The sequence below is a fragment of the Schistocerca nitens genome, chromosome 12 (genome assembly GCF_023898315.1).
Source record: "Schistocerca nitens isolate TAMUIC-IGC-003100 chromosome 12, iqSchNite1.1, whole genome shotgun sequence".
Taxonomy (NCBI): Eukaryota; Metazoa; Arthropoda; class Insecta; order Orthoptera; family Acrididae; genus Schistocerca; species Schistocerca nitens.
In genome coordinates this window covers 154,415,030-154,430,768 of record NC_064625.1, presented here as the reverse complement: position 1 = coordinate 154,430,768, position 15,739 = coordinate 154,415,030, and the positions used below count along the sequence as shown (strand labels likewise).

Below are 15,739 nucleotides of genomic sequence, written 5' to 3'. Positions count from 1 at the left end.
AGAATTAGATTGAACTGTCTTCACAAATGTACAGTGTGTACAGGTTCACTGAGAAGCTCGAAAGGAAGCTAACCCTTTCACTGAATTGAGTAAATTCATCACGAGCTCAGCACTTTTGTGCTCGGTACTCAGTTCTAACACTGTTCACAGCACACATTGCTTTTGCTGACATGTCAGTACTGTACAGATGTGTCAACTGCAGTGGCTCTGTTTACAAAGCTGCTGAAGACCTGGCAGGGCTCTTATTAATAAATAAATAAATAAATAAAATAAAATAAAGTGAAGCTTTAGAGTTAGTCATGTTCAGCCCCCCCTCCCCTCAAATGGTGGTTGAGTACATATGTCACATGTCAGTAAAACATGTTATTAATTTCCATTTGTGAGCCTTTCTGCTTTTGATGCACTTCGGGGAACACACTGTCCTTTCACCTTCCAGTCAACCTCGACACTTCCACACCGATCCTCAGCTTCTGCGAGATCTGTGTCGGAAGTGCTTGTCGGTGTGCCGCACTTGCTCAGTGTCGTCCACTCATAATCTTTTTGACATTCAAATTGAAAGTGACGCACTGCTAGTAGTTTCCTTATCCTTGATATAGCATTTGGATTGGTTCTGAACTCGGGCTGTTCTGTAGACTTGCAAAAAGTTTGCATGCATTTTGCAAGACAGCCAATTTTCCTTATTTCAGTAGTGTGGTTAGTTTGTATAATGTTTCGAATCCTTGATAGTGTTGTCCTCCCAGTCAAATTTTTCATATTCGTTTCTATTTATCTCTAGATATACCTCATTCTTTCACTATTTTTATGGCTTTGTTTTGAAATTTTACTTCATCTTTCCAGATAACTTACCTACCAAAGTAGTATATCATAAATACATATAATCCACAATTTATTAATTTGTAGTGAAAGAATAGTGACATGTTCATTAGATAACTGTTTTTATTCATATAAACTAACTTTTGTAACTCACTTGATTATAAACATAAAATAACGATGTACTCATTGTGCAGTCTCAATCCAACCAAAAGCAGTTGTCACTTCCACGTAGTACCACATAACATATCGAATAGGTTTCTCAAAACATTTGTCATATAGCTGAAATATGAATTACATTAGATCAGTATTTAGTGAATCAAATCTTGTCCGGACAGTGACGTTTGGAAATGTCAGATTGCTATAATGTTGTCGATATTTGAGGTGTGTGACACTTTTGTTTTCATAGTGGCAGTATATTAACCTTCAGGAAGAAGACAGTGGTCAGATTCTCGAAGTAGTGTAAGGACTAAAAGGGAAGCTAATGCCCGGAACATTATGCTACGTTAGCTGAGAAATGCAAAGGCTCAGAGTAATCTTTCTGTAACCCTTCCACTGCTGTGGGCATGTATACATGTCCTGTTACGCCATACCCCAGGTACTGTGGGTGTGTATATGCATGTCACTTGGAATTTCCTGCACTGCTATGAATGAATGTCTGAATGTGTCCTGAGTTGCTGACCTCTCACTGCTGCAAACGAGTTTCTGCCATACCGCATTGAATAAAAAGGTTTAAGGTATTTATCATACAACATATCTATCTCATCGCATGCTGTCATTTGCAGAAAACCTCGTCTCAGTATCTCGAATCATTTATACACGATTACAATCGTTATGACTGCATGATTTGCGATGTACAAGGATGTGAATGGGCCCGTTGCTCGCTACTGACATTTGGATATAAAATCCAGTTACTTGAGAACGTAATGAGACATTATTCTGCTCTCAGTTTTGAATAAAATTTTAGTGACTTGCACGAAGTTCTCTCAACGAGTTTTTACTTCTGTAAACTCTTTAAAAGTTTGTGCACAATTTTGCAAAGAGCTCATCTGTAGCAGTGAAAGGGTTAAAATGAGCAGTTTATTTTATTTTTTTAATATGAGGAGAAAATAAGAGTGCAATAGGTTGCCGAAAGATGGGGATGATTTTTCGTAATACTCGTTCCCTGTCTTCTCCTGAGGGTGATGCTATTAGTTTCAAAAGCTAGTGTGGTGCCTCCTGAAGGTAAGTAATGGCCAGCAAGTCTATCTTATAATTTTGTGAAGGGTAGAGATGGGTGCAGTCCAAACAACATCAATGTTAATACAGTGAAGGGGGATGAGGGTAGTTACAATGTGTATGCGAAAAGTATGGCCCATTGACTTGTACATAAACTTCAGTAGCTGAGAAGAAAGTTGCACAAGTGCATCCCCATCTATTGATTTTACAAAGCCACAAAAGTTATTGTTTTGCTTCAGTAGTTGTTTCACTGTTGGTAAAACCAGACAACAGCTTTGTGAATTGTTGCTCCTACAGATGGTGAAGTGTAATTGCCCGGATAGCCATGCGCCCTAGCATGTTGTTTCAGGTTTTAGGGAGGGATTGCTGGCCCCGTGCATTCACAATGAGGGTCGGTATGGTTTCTAGGTAGTTTCCCAAGTCTGACTTGATAAAAACTGGGTTGGTACCCACATCCCGCCTCTGACAATACATGAACATGTAGAAAACATTTCCACACTTTCATATGGAGTAGCACCAGATGTATACAGTTGGGTACACAATATCTGCTCTCTTGGGGGGAGACAGGAAGAGCATCTGCCCCACCATCCCTGACTGACAATGCCAAATCGGAAATTAATGTGTCGGCCCTGTGAATTTACAGGATAAAGACCAGGAAAAAGACAATTGTGAAATGTGTCTGTAATCAGATTTTTGTGTGCAAATGGACCTACAGCTGCTCTGATTGGTCAGCTGTGTCTGGTTTATGGGCATACAGTAATTCGAAGGAAAGGTTAAACACTTGTGTCGAGGCCTTAAAACTGAAAGTACAAAGCTGCACAATGGAGAGTGGAGTGCCAAACCCAGCATCCAACAAAATCGTGCTGCAAGTGGATCGAAATCTGCCATCTGATCGGCCATTGTTGCTATGGCATGTGCTGTGAAATGCTCGCAAGGCTGAGATGGTCAGCCAAAATAAATGGCAGGTAAACTGTTGTCAAGGAAAGTACAGCTTAAAGATGGCATTTATTTGGGCACTGCTGCTTGTTCCAAGGAAAAGGTTCAGCATTTCCAACGGAAACTTGTAGGCCACCCCCCACCCTCTCTCCCCTTTCACTTGCATCACATTACCTCTGTTCACACTCAAAGCAGTGGCTTCGTGGACAGAGGTTTCAAAGTGCTAAGACACTAGGCTTCCATTGTTGACATTGTAAATACACGGGCAGAGAACTGTACAGAGTGGTTGAAGAAGCTAATAAAAGTGTTTAGAATGGCCTTTACTTTTCAAATATGCCTTGTAAATCGAACAGTAAACCAGATATAGAAGAATAAAGTGATTGAGCATTTTGTAAGACTACAAAATCAGTCACATGATGACTGGAAAGCAAACATTTTACCTCTAAAATTCAGTTTTGACATATTTTACAAATAACCTGAGTCTGTATAAATATTGGTAATAACTTATCAACTGAAATGTTAAGCAGTCACTTGACAATAAGAAGCTGGCACTTTAGCTCATAACTAAGTGATTGGTTACTTGTTGTCTCTATTTTGCATAATATGTATCACAATTGTTGTTTTTGCTTTAGATTGAGCCAGGAGGTGTTTTTATTGACTTCTCACTTTTGTAACTGTGTAAAGTATGTCGTTCTGTCGGATCACAGCTACCTGTCGGAGATAGACCGCGTGGCGGCTCCCAACTACCTCCCGACGGAGCAGGACATCCTGCGAGTGCGAGTGCCCACCACTGGCATCATAGAGTATCCGTTTGATCTGGAGGAGATTCGTTTTAGGTACAACTGTCATCTCGTGACCTGGTGGTGGCTTTCCATTCTCTACTGCTGCATGTGGAATGGAAACTGTGTTGGCTTTGCGGTTCTTTTCTCTCTACGGGCTGCTGGGACTCTTTCTGTGTGCATGAATCTTTCTGTATTTGTGTTGTCTTTCTCTTCTTCGTAAATTTCTAGCAAACAGCTTCCAGATAGTATGTGCTTTCAAAAACATTAAAGTTGTACAGGGTGGAGGAGGAGGAAAAAAGACAGATTAAGTAAAGATAGGCTATCACACTGGTACGCTGCCTAAACTTGAACTGCCATTTTAGTTACAAAGTTAAAGCTCAAATCATTGTTGTGAAGATATGCGTTTTGTGTGAAAGTATTTTGTATCCTCGAAAGTGTAAAATGACGTAAAAATAATTAAATTGTTTGCTTCTATAGTGTTGGAATTTAGGGGCTTCAGCTGTTTAATTAGTCTTTATACTCCATAGTGAAATAAAAGTTTCAGTGTTTTGTTTGTTATTCAATATTGTACCATCAGTATTCATTTACTTCTACTTTTTCTTTTGAAGTTATCACACGAATGTCACAGTAATAATGAATTCTGATCCCATGGCAGTCCGTATCTTGGTGGAGTATTTTGTCTGTACAGGGTGTAAATAACTGTTTACATTTGATAGTTTTGTAAGCAAAGTGAAGAGAAACAATATGATGTGATACAGTTGTGGTCTGTCAAGTTAGAAAACCACCTCAAATTGGCCTACAAAGGGCATCTAACAGGATAGATACAGTTTATAATGCCCAGTTTCACAAGAGCAAAGGCTTTGAAGAGGAATGTACAGCCACTTTAAAGTGCATGCTTATCATTACTTTAATACAGTCACAGTAGCCTGGCTGGAGAAAAGATGACAAAGTAACATAATACTGTGTTTTTCACATAAATATATAAACTGTTTTCGAACATTTCAGTGATGTAAGATAATGGGGAAATAATGTTTTTTTTTTTTTAATCCTTTTTTAAAATGTTTGTTTTTTCATGCTATGCTAAATTACCAGTCATTTTGGCTTTAAATGTCAAATGAAATGTCCAAATGTGGCATGTTGTGCAAAGAAATAAATTTAGAACTGCCATTTCTGCTTCTAGTCATATTACGTGCGACTCCCGATGGCAGTGAGTGCCCTTTTACCAGTAATTGTGACCTTATTAGTAGTGCGTGCCAGCCAAGTCACGTGAGAGTCTCAATTGTAAAGTCAGTCTTGAATGACCCGATAGCTGTGCCGCTTCCACAAGTCACGTGCCAGACATCAGTGCAATCGACTGAACATAGTGTGACACAGTGCACCAGTTATATTCCATATTGTTTCTGCCCTGATGAGGTGCATTTAATAAAGCTTTGCTGCAGATTTTCACTAACATTAGCATATAGTCTGGATTGTCTTAATCTTGAAGAGTACTTTGGAACTGATTTTTAATTAAGGTTATTATGAGTATATTGATTTTCCAGTGTTAAAAATTAGAGAGGAAATCAAGGTGGAAAAATTACCAGTATTTTCCGTATTACTAGCATGTGGCATTGTAAATTCCTGAAGGATTAATGAAGGAAGTAAAAGTTATTACTAGAGCTGTTGATAGTGGTAAAGGCTTGTATGGTTGTGCAGCAGCCAGTTGTGATTGTTGGCATGTTTCAGAAGAAATGGACCATCTGGAAGCTGGTTGGAATTACACAATTATTGTTTTTTTTTATGCATGTGCATGCTGTGTGTTGTAGTTTGTGTCATTTAAGTGAATACGCGAATAGAGGACACAGAGGGGTGACTCTACCCCATAATGTGAATTTTCAGCTCCTGTCCATAATTAAAAAGCAAAATGCATCGACTTGTGAATTTTCAGCTACCTGAGCGACTTAGAGAGGATCGAGAGATCTGACTTTCTTCCGACTGAACAAGACATCCTACGTGCACGTGTACCGACAACTGGCATCTTAGAGTATCCCTTTGACTTGGATTCCATAATATTTAGGTAAAGATGTACAAAGATCATTCTTTGTGTCACATATTTGCAGTATCACAAACTGCTGCTAATTGAAGCCCAACTGGTTGTTTGTGGGAGTAGACACTGTAAGTTCATGACAGTATGTACTGTCTTTCACCTCAGAGTTAGACTGTTTTGAGTAGTTTCTTAGCTACTGTTGCCTTAATGTTAGATATCACTCGTATGTTGCACACTAGAACAGAACTTTTCAATTTCAGGCCATCTTCCTCAGTACTACCACAGATCCTGTGCTGAATTCCTGTTTCTGCTGTAGGCAGTAAAGTTCCTTTCCTCTCTTGTATTTTTGCGATAGGGGTATTTGTGAGCTGAATTTGTCACGAATGGAAAGTTACATTTAGAATACTCTAATATATCACTTAATATGCATGTCATACCACTTGAAAAGTATTGTGCAAGGGTGGCTCACTACTCCAAAGTTGCATCTGGTCAACACATTTCTCTATTTAACTTTTTGTGAGTGCTCAGTACATTTGACTGGGCATCAATGATGTGCATTTGGCTCTTTTATATTTTGTCAGAAATGGTACATGTGTTGCGCATGTAGTTTTCTGACCTGTCTGGGAGTTCAGTGTACTTTGCGCCCAATAACATCCACACAGAGCCAGCCTCCTCACAGAATACACTTGCATTTTAACTTCAGTTGTTATGTAGATGTAAAACACCTGCAGGTCACACTCGATTTAAGTTTTATTACCGGTTTCACACCTCAGATGCAAGTGTCATCAAATCTGTAGAAATCTCAGTTTGTGGTAACATCAGGTGAAGTTAATCACGAAAATTCGGCTTGCTTCTGCCTGGACAGTCCAGTTATAAAATCAGATCGTGTTTAACCTGCAAGTGTTTTGTCTCTGTATTATTTGCTGTGGTTGTTGTGTCCCCTACAGGCTATTTGCTATTGTAGTTGTTTCCTTTTTTTGTTTGTGATATGAGGTCAAATTTATTGTATAGGCATATGAAAACCTTCCACAACTCTAGTTTGTCCGTCTGTATGGAATTGTTGCCAGTAAATAGTTAGAATGTTTAAAATTCCAGAATAGTTAATAACCTAACAAGTACGGTTATTTTTTAGACATATGAGAACACTGATTTGTTCTAAATTTACAGTCTGCATAAGATAAAATCCATTCTTTTGTGGAAGACATTTAATAAAATATATCTTTAACGAACATCTTGCCCCTATATCTTCCCTAGTACTGGTACTGATTTATGTGCACCTAGACATGTCATTCACCATTGTTGTTTGCGAATGTTCATATAACTCTTTGTTTACGGTTCAGTGTACATTGCAGGGTCTTCTACTCGTGGGCTTTGGCTGATTTATTTACAAATTTGACACAGCTTTTCTTTCCTTCTTGCCATATATGTTCCTTCTACGCAATTATTTCCACCTTTTTGTGCAATTTTTTTAAATGCAAAACCATGCAAGTAGACTGTTACACCTATTGCCTGCGTTATTTTAATGCTCATACACAGTACATTCTATTCTCTTCTATGACTTCCTCTCGCTGTGTCTCGGGGTGGCGCAGTCGTTAGCACACTGGACTCGCATTCCGGAGGATGACGGTTCAAACCAGTCTCCGGCCATCCTGATTTAGGTTTTCCGTGATTTCCCTAAATCATTTCAGGAAAATGCCGGGATGGTCCCTTTGAAAGGGCACGGCCGATTTCCTTCCCAATCCTTCCCCAATCCGAGCTTGTGCTCCGTCTCTAATGACCTCGTTGTCGCCGGGATGTTAAACACTAACCTCCTCCTCCTCCTCCTCCTCCTCTTCCTCTGTCTATCCCGCTTTTAAAGTTTTGTCTGTTTTCTTGTGCACTAAGTTACACAGACACAGTTTACTGTTGTAATTTTTCCATATGTATAGTTCACTTTTCTTGAAAAAAAATTATCACTTTTTCTTTTACCTGTTGGTAACCCTTGTCTGTTCACACAACCAAGCTAGGATTCGCAGTGGCTATCACACTAGACTCTCATTCAGGAGGACGACGGTTCAAATCCACCTCTGACCATAATGATTTAGGTTTTCTGTGGTTTCCCTAAATCGCTTCAGGCAAAAGTCAGGATGGTGGCTTTGGAAAGGTATGACAAATTTCCTTCCCCATGCTTCCGTAATCAGATGGGACCGATGACCTCGCTGTTTGGCCCCCTCCCCCCCAGATTGATCAACCAATCTTGTTTGTTCACACAATTTTCATTCGAATTTTTGTACTTTCATTATTTTTATATTTCCAATATTTTTCTTTGCTTGTATTAGTTTTTCTCGGTGCTGCTTCATTTTCGTAACTCCCACCATCTCTTAATACTCAAAACCCTCCAATTTTGCCACGATGAATCCCATCACTATTTATTTTCATTTTTTTTCGAAAACATGCTTTTGCTCTATCTATACTAAGGTCCCACATTCTGTCTCTTGAAACCGGCTTTTACCTGGGGGTTACTTCCAAAGGCCGAATATTGAAAATCCTATTTCTGGTTGTAATTCTACTGATCACCAATTCCCCTTACAGTTTCAAATACAGCAGTAATGTGAACCCCAGCTAATGTGTGACTTATTTACCTCATCTGCCAATTTCCACTCCAACAAACTTCTCTCCTTGTACAAAAGCCTGCCTCTGTTGTTTTCTTACCTACACACAAAGCTTGGCAAACCACCTTAACAAACCTCAGCCTTGACCACTCCTCCAAAAGCAATGGTAACTCATGATCACAAGAACCAGCCACAACAGTACAGCCTTCTCAACCTGTCTTCTGAGGCCCTTGCACCTCGTGAATTATCTGTATTACCCAAGGGTCTCATCTTTAACCCTAAGTCTACATTTCATCATGCTGCTTTGCTTATGGACCTACTTTCTTTAACACTTCTTTAATTGGAAGTATTACTTTGGAATCCAATCTCAAAACCTTTCCAACAGCAAAGCTAACATGGAACTGTACTTTGAACAGGTCCAACCGTGATCAGAGTTTGATCCATCACCCGTGCATCAAAATCCTTCCAAGAAGTTCTAACATACAGTGTTGCTTCAGGATCCTTCTTCAGGTCCGTACAACATGGCTCTAAACTGCTCTCTGCACAACTCCTCTCCCTAAAAAACTAATGACTCCATCATTATCCTCCTGGCAGACAAGGGATTTACCACTGTGCTACACGACCGAAGGAAGTATGTATACTACATGATCAAAAGTATCCGGACATCTGGCTGAAAATGACTTATGAGTTGGTGGCGGCCTCAATCGGTAATGCTGGAATTCCTTACTGTGTTGACCCACCCTTAGCCTAGATGACAGCTTCCACTCTCGCAGGCATACGTTCAGTCAGGTGCTGGAAGGTTTCTTGGGAATGGCAGCCCATTCTTCACGGAGTGCTGCACTGAGGAGAGGTATGTCGATTGGCGAGACCCGGCACGAAGTCGGCGTTCCAAAACATCCCAAATGTGTTTTATAGGGTTCAGGTCAGGACTCTGTGCACGGCAGTCCATTACAGGGATGTTACTGTCGTGTACCACTCCGCCACAGGCCGTGCATTAGGAACAAGTGTTCGATTGTGATGAATGATGCAATCGCCATCCCTGAATTGATCTTCAACAGTGGTAAGTAAAAAGGTGCTTAAAACATCAATATAGGCCTGTGATGTGATAGTCCCACACAAACCAACAAGGGGTGCAAGACCCCTCCATGAAAAACACGAACATACCATAACACCACCGCCTCCGAATTTTACTGTTAACACTACAAACGCTGGCAGATGACGTTCAACGAGCATTCGCCATACCCGCACCCTGCCATTGGATCGCCACATTGTGTACCATGGTTAGTCACTCCACACAATTTTTCCAATTTTCAGTCGTCCAATGTTTACGCTATTTACACCAAGTGTTTGACATTTACTGGCGTGATGTGTGGCTTATGAGCAGCCACTCGACCGTGAAATCAAAGTTCTCTCACCTCCCACCTAACAACTGTTATAGTCCTTGCAGTGGATCTTGAGGCAGTTTGGAATTTCTGTGTGATGGTCTGGATAGATGTCTGCCTATCTCACATTACAATACTCTTCAACTGTCGGCGGTCTCTGCCAGTCAACAGGTTGGTCTGTACGCTTTTGTACTGTATGTGTCCCTTCAAGTTTCCACTTCACTATCACATTGGAAACAGTCAACCTAGGGATGTTTAGAAATGTGGAAATCTCGCATACAGACGTATGACACAAGTGGCCACCCAATCACCTGACCACATTCGATTTCTGTGAGTTTTGCAGAGCACCCCATTCTGCTCTCTCTTGATGTCTAATGACTACTGAGGTCACCGATATGGAGTACCTGGTAGTAGGTGGCAGCACACTGCACCTAATATGAAAAACGTATGTTTTTGGGGGTGTCCGGATACTTTTGATCATATAGTGTAATTGAGGATCTGTGCCGGCTTCCTGACACTTCCACACCCTAATCCTGTGATACGAGCTGACCGGCAGTCCCTCCTTAAAACCTCTGGCTCCTATCAAGAACTAATAATCCATAGAACTTCTTACCCCAACATGCATCCTCACCTTATACCTTCTTGCTAAGGTCTACAAACACAACCCGTCCCGTAGTTGCTGGCTCCAAAGCACCCAACAACACATATATCTGCCTTGGTTAATAAACACCTGCAACCGTAATACAAAGACCCTTCTTCTGTAGTAAAGACACCAGATATTTCGTAGATCTGAAATCTGTACCCGTCCCACTACCACCACACATCTTGCTTTTCACCACTGATACCTCCTATGTCTATACCAACATTCCCCATGTACATAATCTGGCTGCCGGTGAACATTACCTCGACCAGTGCCCACCTGATTCCAAACCTGTGACATCCTTCCTGCTCATTTTCATCTACTTCATACTTACCTTCGAGGGGCATGTGTACAAATATATCGGGTGTGGCCATGGAAGACAGGAGGCTCTTTCCTGTGCCAACATTTTCATTTGTTGATTGGAGGGGCCTTCTCTGGCATTCATAAGCCTTCAGCTCCTGGTTTGCTTCTTATGTATCTGTGGCCAGAGCCGTGCATTGTGCCACATTTACCTGCCTGAGCCCGGATGCGGCCAACCACTCTGTCCCGTTGCCTACTCTCTGTCCCGTTGCCTACTCTCTGTCCCGTTGCCTACTCTCTGTCCCGTTGCCTACTCTCTGTCCCGTTGCCTACTCTCTGTCCCGTTGCCTACTCTCTGTCCCGTTGCCTACTCTCTGTCCCGTTGCCTACTCTCTGTCCCGTTGCCTACTCTCTGTCCCGTTGCCTACTCTCTGTCCCGTTGCCTACTCTCTGTCCCGTTGCCTACTCTCTGTCCCGTTGCCTACTCTCTGTCCCGTTGCCTACTCTCTGTCCCGTTGCCTACTCTCTGTCCCGTTGCCTACTCTCTGTCCCGTTGCCTACTCTCTGTCCCGTTGCCTACTCTCTGTCCCGTTGCCTACTCTCTGTCCCGTTGCCTACTCTCTGTCCCGTTGCCTACTCTCTGTCCCGTTGCCTACTCTCTGTCCCGTTGCCTACTCTCTGTCCCGTTGCCTACTCTCTGTCCCGTTGCCTACTCTCTGTCCCGTTGCCTACTCTCTGTCCCGTTGCCTACTCTCTGTCCCGTTGCCTACTCTCTGTCCCGTTGCCTACTCTCTGTCCCGTTGCCTACTCTCTGTCCCGTTGCCTACTCTCTGTCCCGTTGCCTACTCTCTGTCCCGTTGCCTACTCTCTGTCCCGTTGCCTACTCTCTGTCCCGTTGCCTACTCTCTGTCCCGTTGCCTACTCTCTGTCCCGTTGCCTACTCTCTGTCCCGTTGCCTACTCTCTGTCCCGTTGCCTACTCTCTGTCCCGTTGCCTACTCTCTGTCCCGTTGCCTACTCTCTGTCCCGTTGCCTACTCTCTGTCCCGTTGCCTACTCTCTGTCCCGTTGCCTACTCTCTGTCCCGTTGCCTACTCTCTGTCCCGTTGCCTACTCTCTGTCCCGTTGCCTACTCTCTGTCCCGTTGCCTACTCTCTGTCCCGTTGCCTACTCTCTGTCCCGTTGCCTACTCTCTGTCCCGTTGCCTACTCTCTGTCCCGTTGCCTACTCTCTGTCCCGTTGCCTACTCTCTGTCCCGTTGCCTACTCTCTGTCCCGTTGCCTACTCTCTGTCCCGTTGCCTACTCTCTGTCCCGTTGCCTACTCTCTGTCCCGTTGCCTACTCTCTGTCCCGTTGCCTACTCTCTGTCCCGTTGCCTACTCTCTGTCCCGTTGCCTACTCTCTGTCCCGTTGCCTACTCTCTGTCCCGTTGCCTACTCTCTGTCCCGTTGCCTACTCTCTGTCCCGTTGCCTACTCTCTGTCCCGTTGCCTACTCTCTGTCCCGTTGCCTACTCTCTGTCCCGTTGCCTACTCTCTGTCCCGTTGCCTACTCTCTGTCCCGTTGCCTACTCTCTGTCCCGTTGCCTACTCTCTGTCCCGTTGCCTACTCTCTGTCCCGTTGCCTACTCTCTGTCCCGTTGCCTACTCTCTGTCCCGTTGCCTACTCTCTGTCCCGTTGCCTACTCTCTGTCCCGTTGCCTACTCTCTGTCCCGTTGCCTACTCTCTGTCCCGTTGCCTACTCTCTGTCCCGTTGCCTACTCTCTGTCCCGTTGCCTACTCTCTGTCCCGTTGCCTACTCTCTGTCCCGTTGCCTACTCTCTGTCCCGTTGCCTACTCTCTGTCCCGTTGCCTACTCTCTGTCCCGTTGCCTACTCTCTGTCCCGTTGCCTACTCTCTGTCCCGTTGCCTACTCTCTGTCCCGTTGCCTACTCTCTGTCCCGTTGCCTACTCTCTGTCCCGTTGCCTACTCTCTGTCCCGTTGCCTACTCTCTGTCCCGTTGCCTACTCTCTGTCCCGTTGCCTACTCTCTGTCCCGTTGCCTACTCTCTGTCCCGTTGCCTACTCTCTGTCCCGTTGCCTACTCTCTGTCCCGTTGCCTACTCTCTGTCCCGTTGCCTACTCTCTGTCCCGTTGCCTACTCTCTGTCCCGTTGCCTACTCTCTGTCCCGTTGCCTACTCTCTGTCCCGTTGCCTACTCTCTGTCCCGTTGCCTACTCTCTGTCCCGTTGCCTACTCTCTGTCCCGTTGCCTACTCTCTGTCCCGTTGCCTACTCTCTGTCCCGTTGCCTACTCTCTGTCCCGTTGCCTACTCTCTGTCCCGTTGCCTACTCTCTGTCCCGTTGCCTACTCTCTGTCCCGTTGCCTACTCTCTGTCCCGTTGCCTACTCTCTGTCCCGTTGCCTACTCTCTGTCCCGTTGCCTACTCTCTGTCCCGTTGCCTACTCTCTGTCCCGTTGCCTAGTCTCTGTCCCGTTGCCTAGTCTCTGTCCCGTTGCCTAGTCTCTGTCCCGTTGCCTAGTCTCTGTCCCGTTGCCTAGTCTCTGTCCCGTTGCCTAGTCTCTGTCCCGTTGCCTAGTCTCTGTCCCGTTGCCTAGTCTCTGTCCCGTTGCCTAGTCTCTGTCCCGTTGCCTAGTCTCTGTCCCGTTGCCTAGTCTCTGTCCCGTTGCCTAGTCTCTGTCCCGTTGCCTAGTCTCTGTCCCGTTGCCTAGTCTCTGTCCCGTTGCCTAGTCTCTGTCCCGTTGCCTAGTCTCTGTCCCGTTGCCTACTCTCTGTCCCGTTGCCTACTCTCTGTCCCGTTGCCTACTCTCTGTCCCGTTGCCTACTCTCTGTCCCGTTGCCTACTCTCTGTCCCGTTGCCTACTCTCTGTCCCGTTGCCTAGTCTCTGTCCCGTTGCCTAGTCTCTGTCCCGTTGCCTAGTCTCTGTCCCGTTGCCTAGTCTCTGTCCCGTTGCCTAGTCTCTGTCCCGTTGCCTAGTCTCTGTCCCGTTGCCTAGTCTCTGTCCCGTTGCCTAGTCTCTGTCCCGTTGCCTACTCTCTGTCCCGTTGCCTACTCTCTGTCCCGTTGCCTACTCTCTGTCCCGTTGCCTACTCTCTGTCCCGTTGCCTACTCTCTGTCCCGTTGCCTACTCTCTGTCCCGTTGCCTACTCTCTGTCCCGTTGCCTACTCTCTGTCCCGTTGCCTACTCTCTGTCCCGTTGCCTACTCTCTGTCCCGTTGCCTACTCTCTGTCCCGTTGCCTACTCTCTGTCCCGTTGCCTACTCTCTGTCCCGTTGCCTACTCTCTGTCCCGTTGCCTACTCTCTGTCCCGTTGCCTACTCTCTGTCCCGTTGCCTACTCTCTGTCCCGTTGCCTACTCTCTGTCCCGTTGCCTACTCTCTGTCCCGTTGCCTACTCTCTGTCCCGTTGCCTACTCTCTGTCCCGTTGCCTACTCTCTGTCCCGTTGCCTACTCTCTGCCCCGTTGCCTACTCTCTGCCCCGTTGCCTACTCTCTGCCCCGTTGCCTACTCTCTGCCCCGTTGCCTACTCTCTGCCCCGTTGCCTACTCTCTGCCCCGTTGCCTACTCTCTGCCCCGTTGCCTACTCTCTGCCCCGTTGCCTACTCTCTGCCCCGTTGCCTACTCTCTGCCCCGTTGCCTACTCTCTGCCCCGTTGCCTACTCTCTGCCCCGTTGCCTACTCTCTGCCCCGTTGCCTACTCTCTGCCCCGTTGCCTACTCTCTGCCCCGTTGCCTACTCTCTGCCCCGTTGCCTACTCTCTGCCCCGTTGCCTACTCTCTGCCCCGTTGCCTACTCTCTGCCCCGTTGCCTACTCTCTGCCCCGTTGCCTACTCTCTGCCCCGTTGCCTACTCTCTGCCCCGTTGCCTACTCTCTGCCCCGTTGCCTACTCTCTGCCCCGTTGCCTACTCTCTGCCCCGTTGCCTACTCTCTGCCCCGTTGCCTACTCTCTGCCCCGTTGCCTACTCTCTGCCCCGTTGCCTACTCTCTGCCCCGTTGCCTACTCTCTGCCCCGTTGCCTACTCTCTGCCCCGTTGCCTACTCTCTGCCCCGTTGCCTACTCTCTGCCCCGTTGCCTACTCTCTGCCCCGTTGCCTACTCTCTGCCCCGTTGCCTACTCTCTGCCCCGTTGCCTACTCTCTGCCCCGTTGCCTACTCTCTGCCCCGTTGCCTACTCTCTGCCCCGTTGCCTACTCTCTGCCCCGTTGCCTACTCTCTGCCCCGTTGCCTACTCTCTGCCCCGTTGCCTACTCTCTGCCCCGTTGCCTACTCTCTGCCCCGTTGCCTACTCTCTGCCCCGTTGCCTACTCTCTGCCCCGTTGCCTACTCTCTGCCCCGTTGCCTACTCTCTGCCCCGTTGCCTACTCTCTGCCCCGTTGCCTACTCTCTGCCCCGTTGCCTACTCTCTGCCCCGTTGCCTACTCTCTGCCCCGTTGCCTACTCTCTGCCCCGTTGCCTACTCTCTGCCCCGTTGCCTACTCTCTGCCCCGTTGCCTACTCTCTGCCCCGTTGCCTACTCTCTGCCCCGTTGCCTACTCTCTGCCCCGTTGCCTACTCTCTGCCCCGTTGCCTACTCTCTGCCCCGTTGCCTACTCTCTGCCCCGTTGCCTACTCTCTGCCCCGTTGCCTACTCTCTGCCCCGTTGCCTACTCTCTGCCCCGTTGCCTACTCTCTGCCCCGTTGCCTACTCTCTGCCCCGTTGCCTACTCTCTGCCCCGTTGCCTACTCTCTGCCCCGTTGCCTACTCTCTGGGTAGTCGAGCCCAAGTGTACCGGCAACGGAGTACGTGAGCTGTGATGCACTCTTGGGGCCCGCAGCTCGTCGGGTACACAACCGTGCTTGATTGTCGACAAGGCACGGTGCAACTGGTAAACAGGCAGTGCTGGGAAGGCACCACGTACGTGAGGAACATCGAATTGCTCTCTAAATCGTCTGCTTTCCTTTGAGAATAGTGAAGGTTTGATGTGCTACGAACAGTGCAGTCTTGGTCCTTTACAAAGAAAAATAGTGTGTAATGTAAAATGATTGGTGTAACATGAAAAAGTACTTATTTTGACA

The 15,739-nt window shown here is 46.2% G+C and overlaps 1 protein-coding gene across 7 annotated transcripts in view; it reads left to right on the top strand.

The window, feature by feature from the left end:
• The window catches only part of LOC126215106 (guanine nucleotide-binding protein G(q) subunit alpha), a 103,513-nt gene that overhangs the window by 29,227 nt on the left and 58,547 nt on the right, over nucleotides 1–15,739 (top strand). For 5 of the 7 annotated variants that reach the window (XM_049941761.1, XM_049941759.1, XM_049941758.1 and 2 more), the window contains one exon: nucleotides 5,674–5,802. In XM_049941761.1, the coding sequence (XP_049797718.1) occupies nucleotides 5,674–5,802 (129 nt within the window). Of the gene's footprint in view, nucleotides 1–3,671; nucleotides 3,801–5,673; nucleotides 5,803–15,739 lie in introns of all 7 variants that reach the window. The other 2 variants (XM_049941762.1, XM_049941757.1) reach the window with 1 other exon arrangement.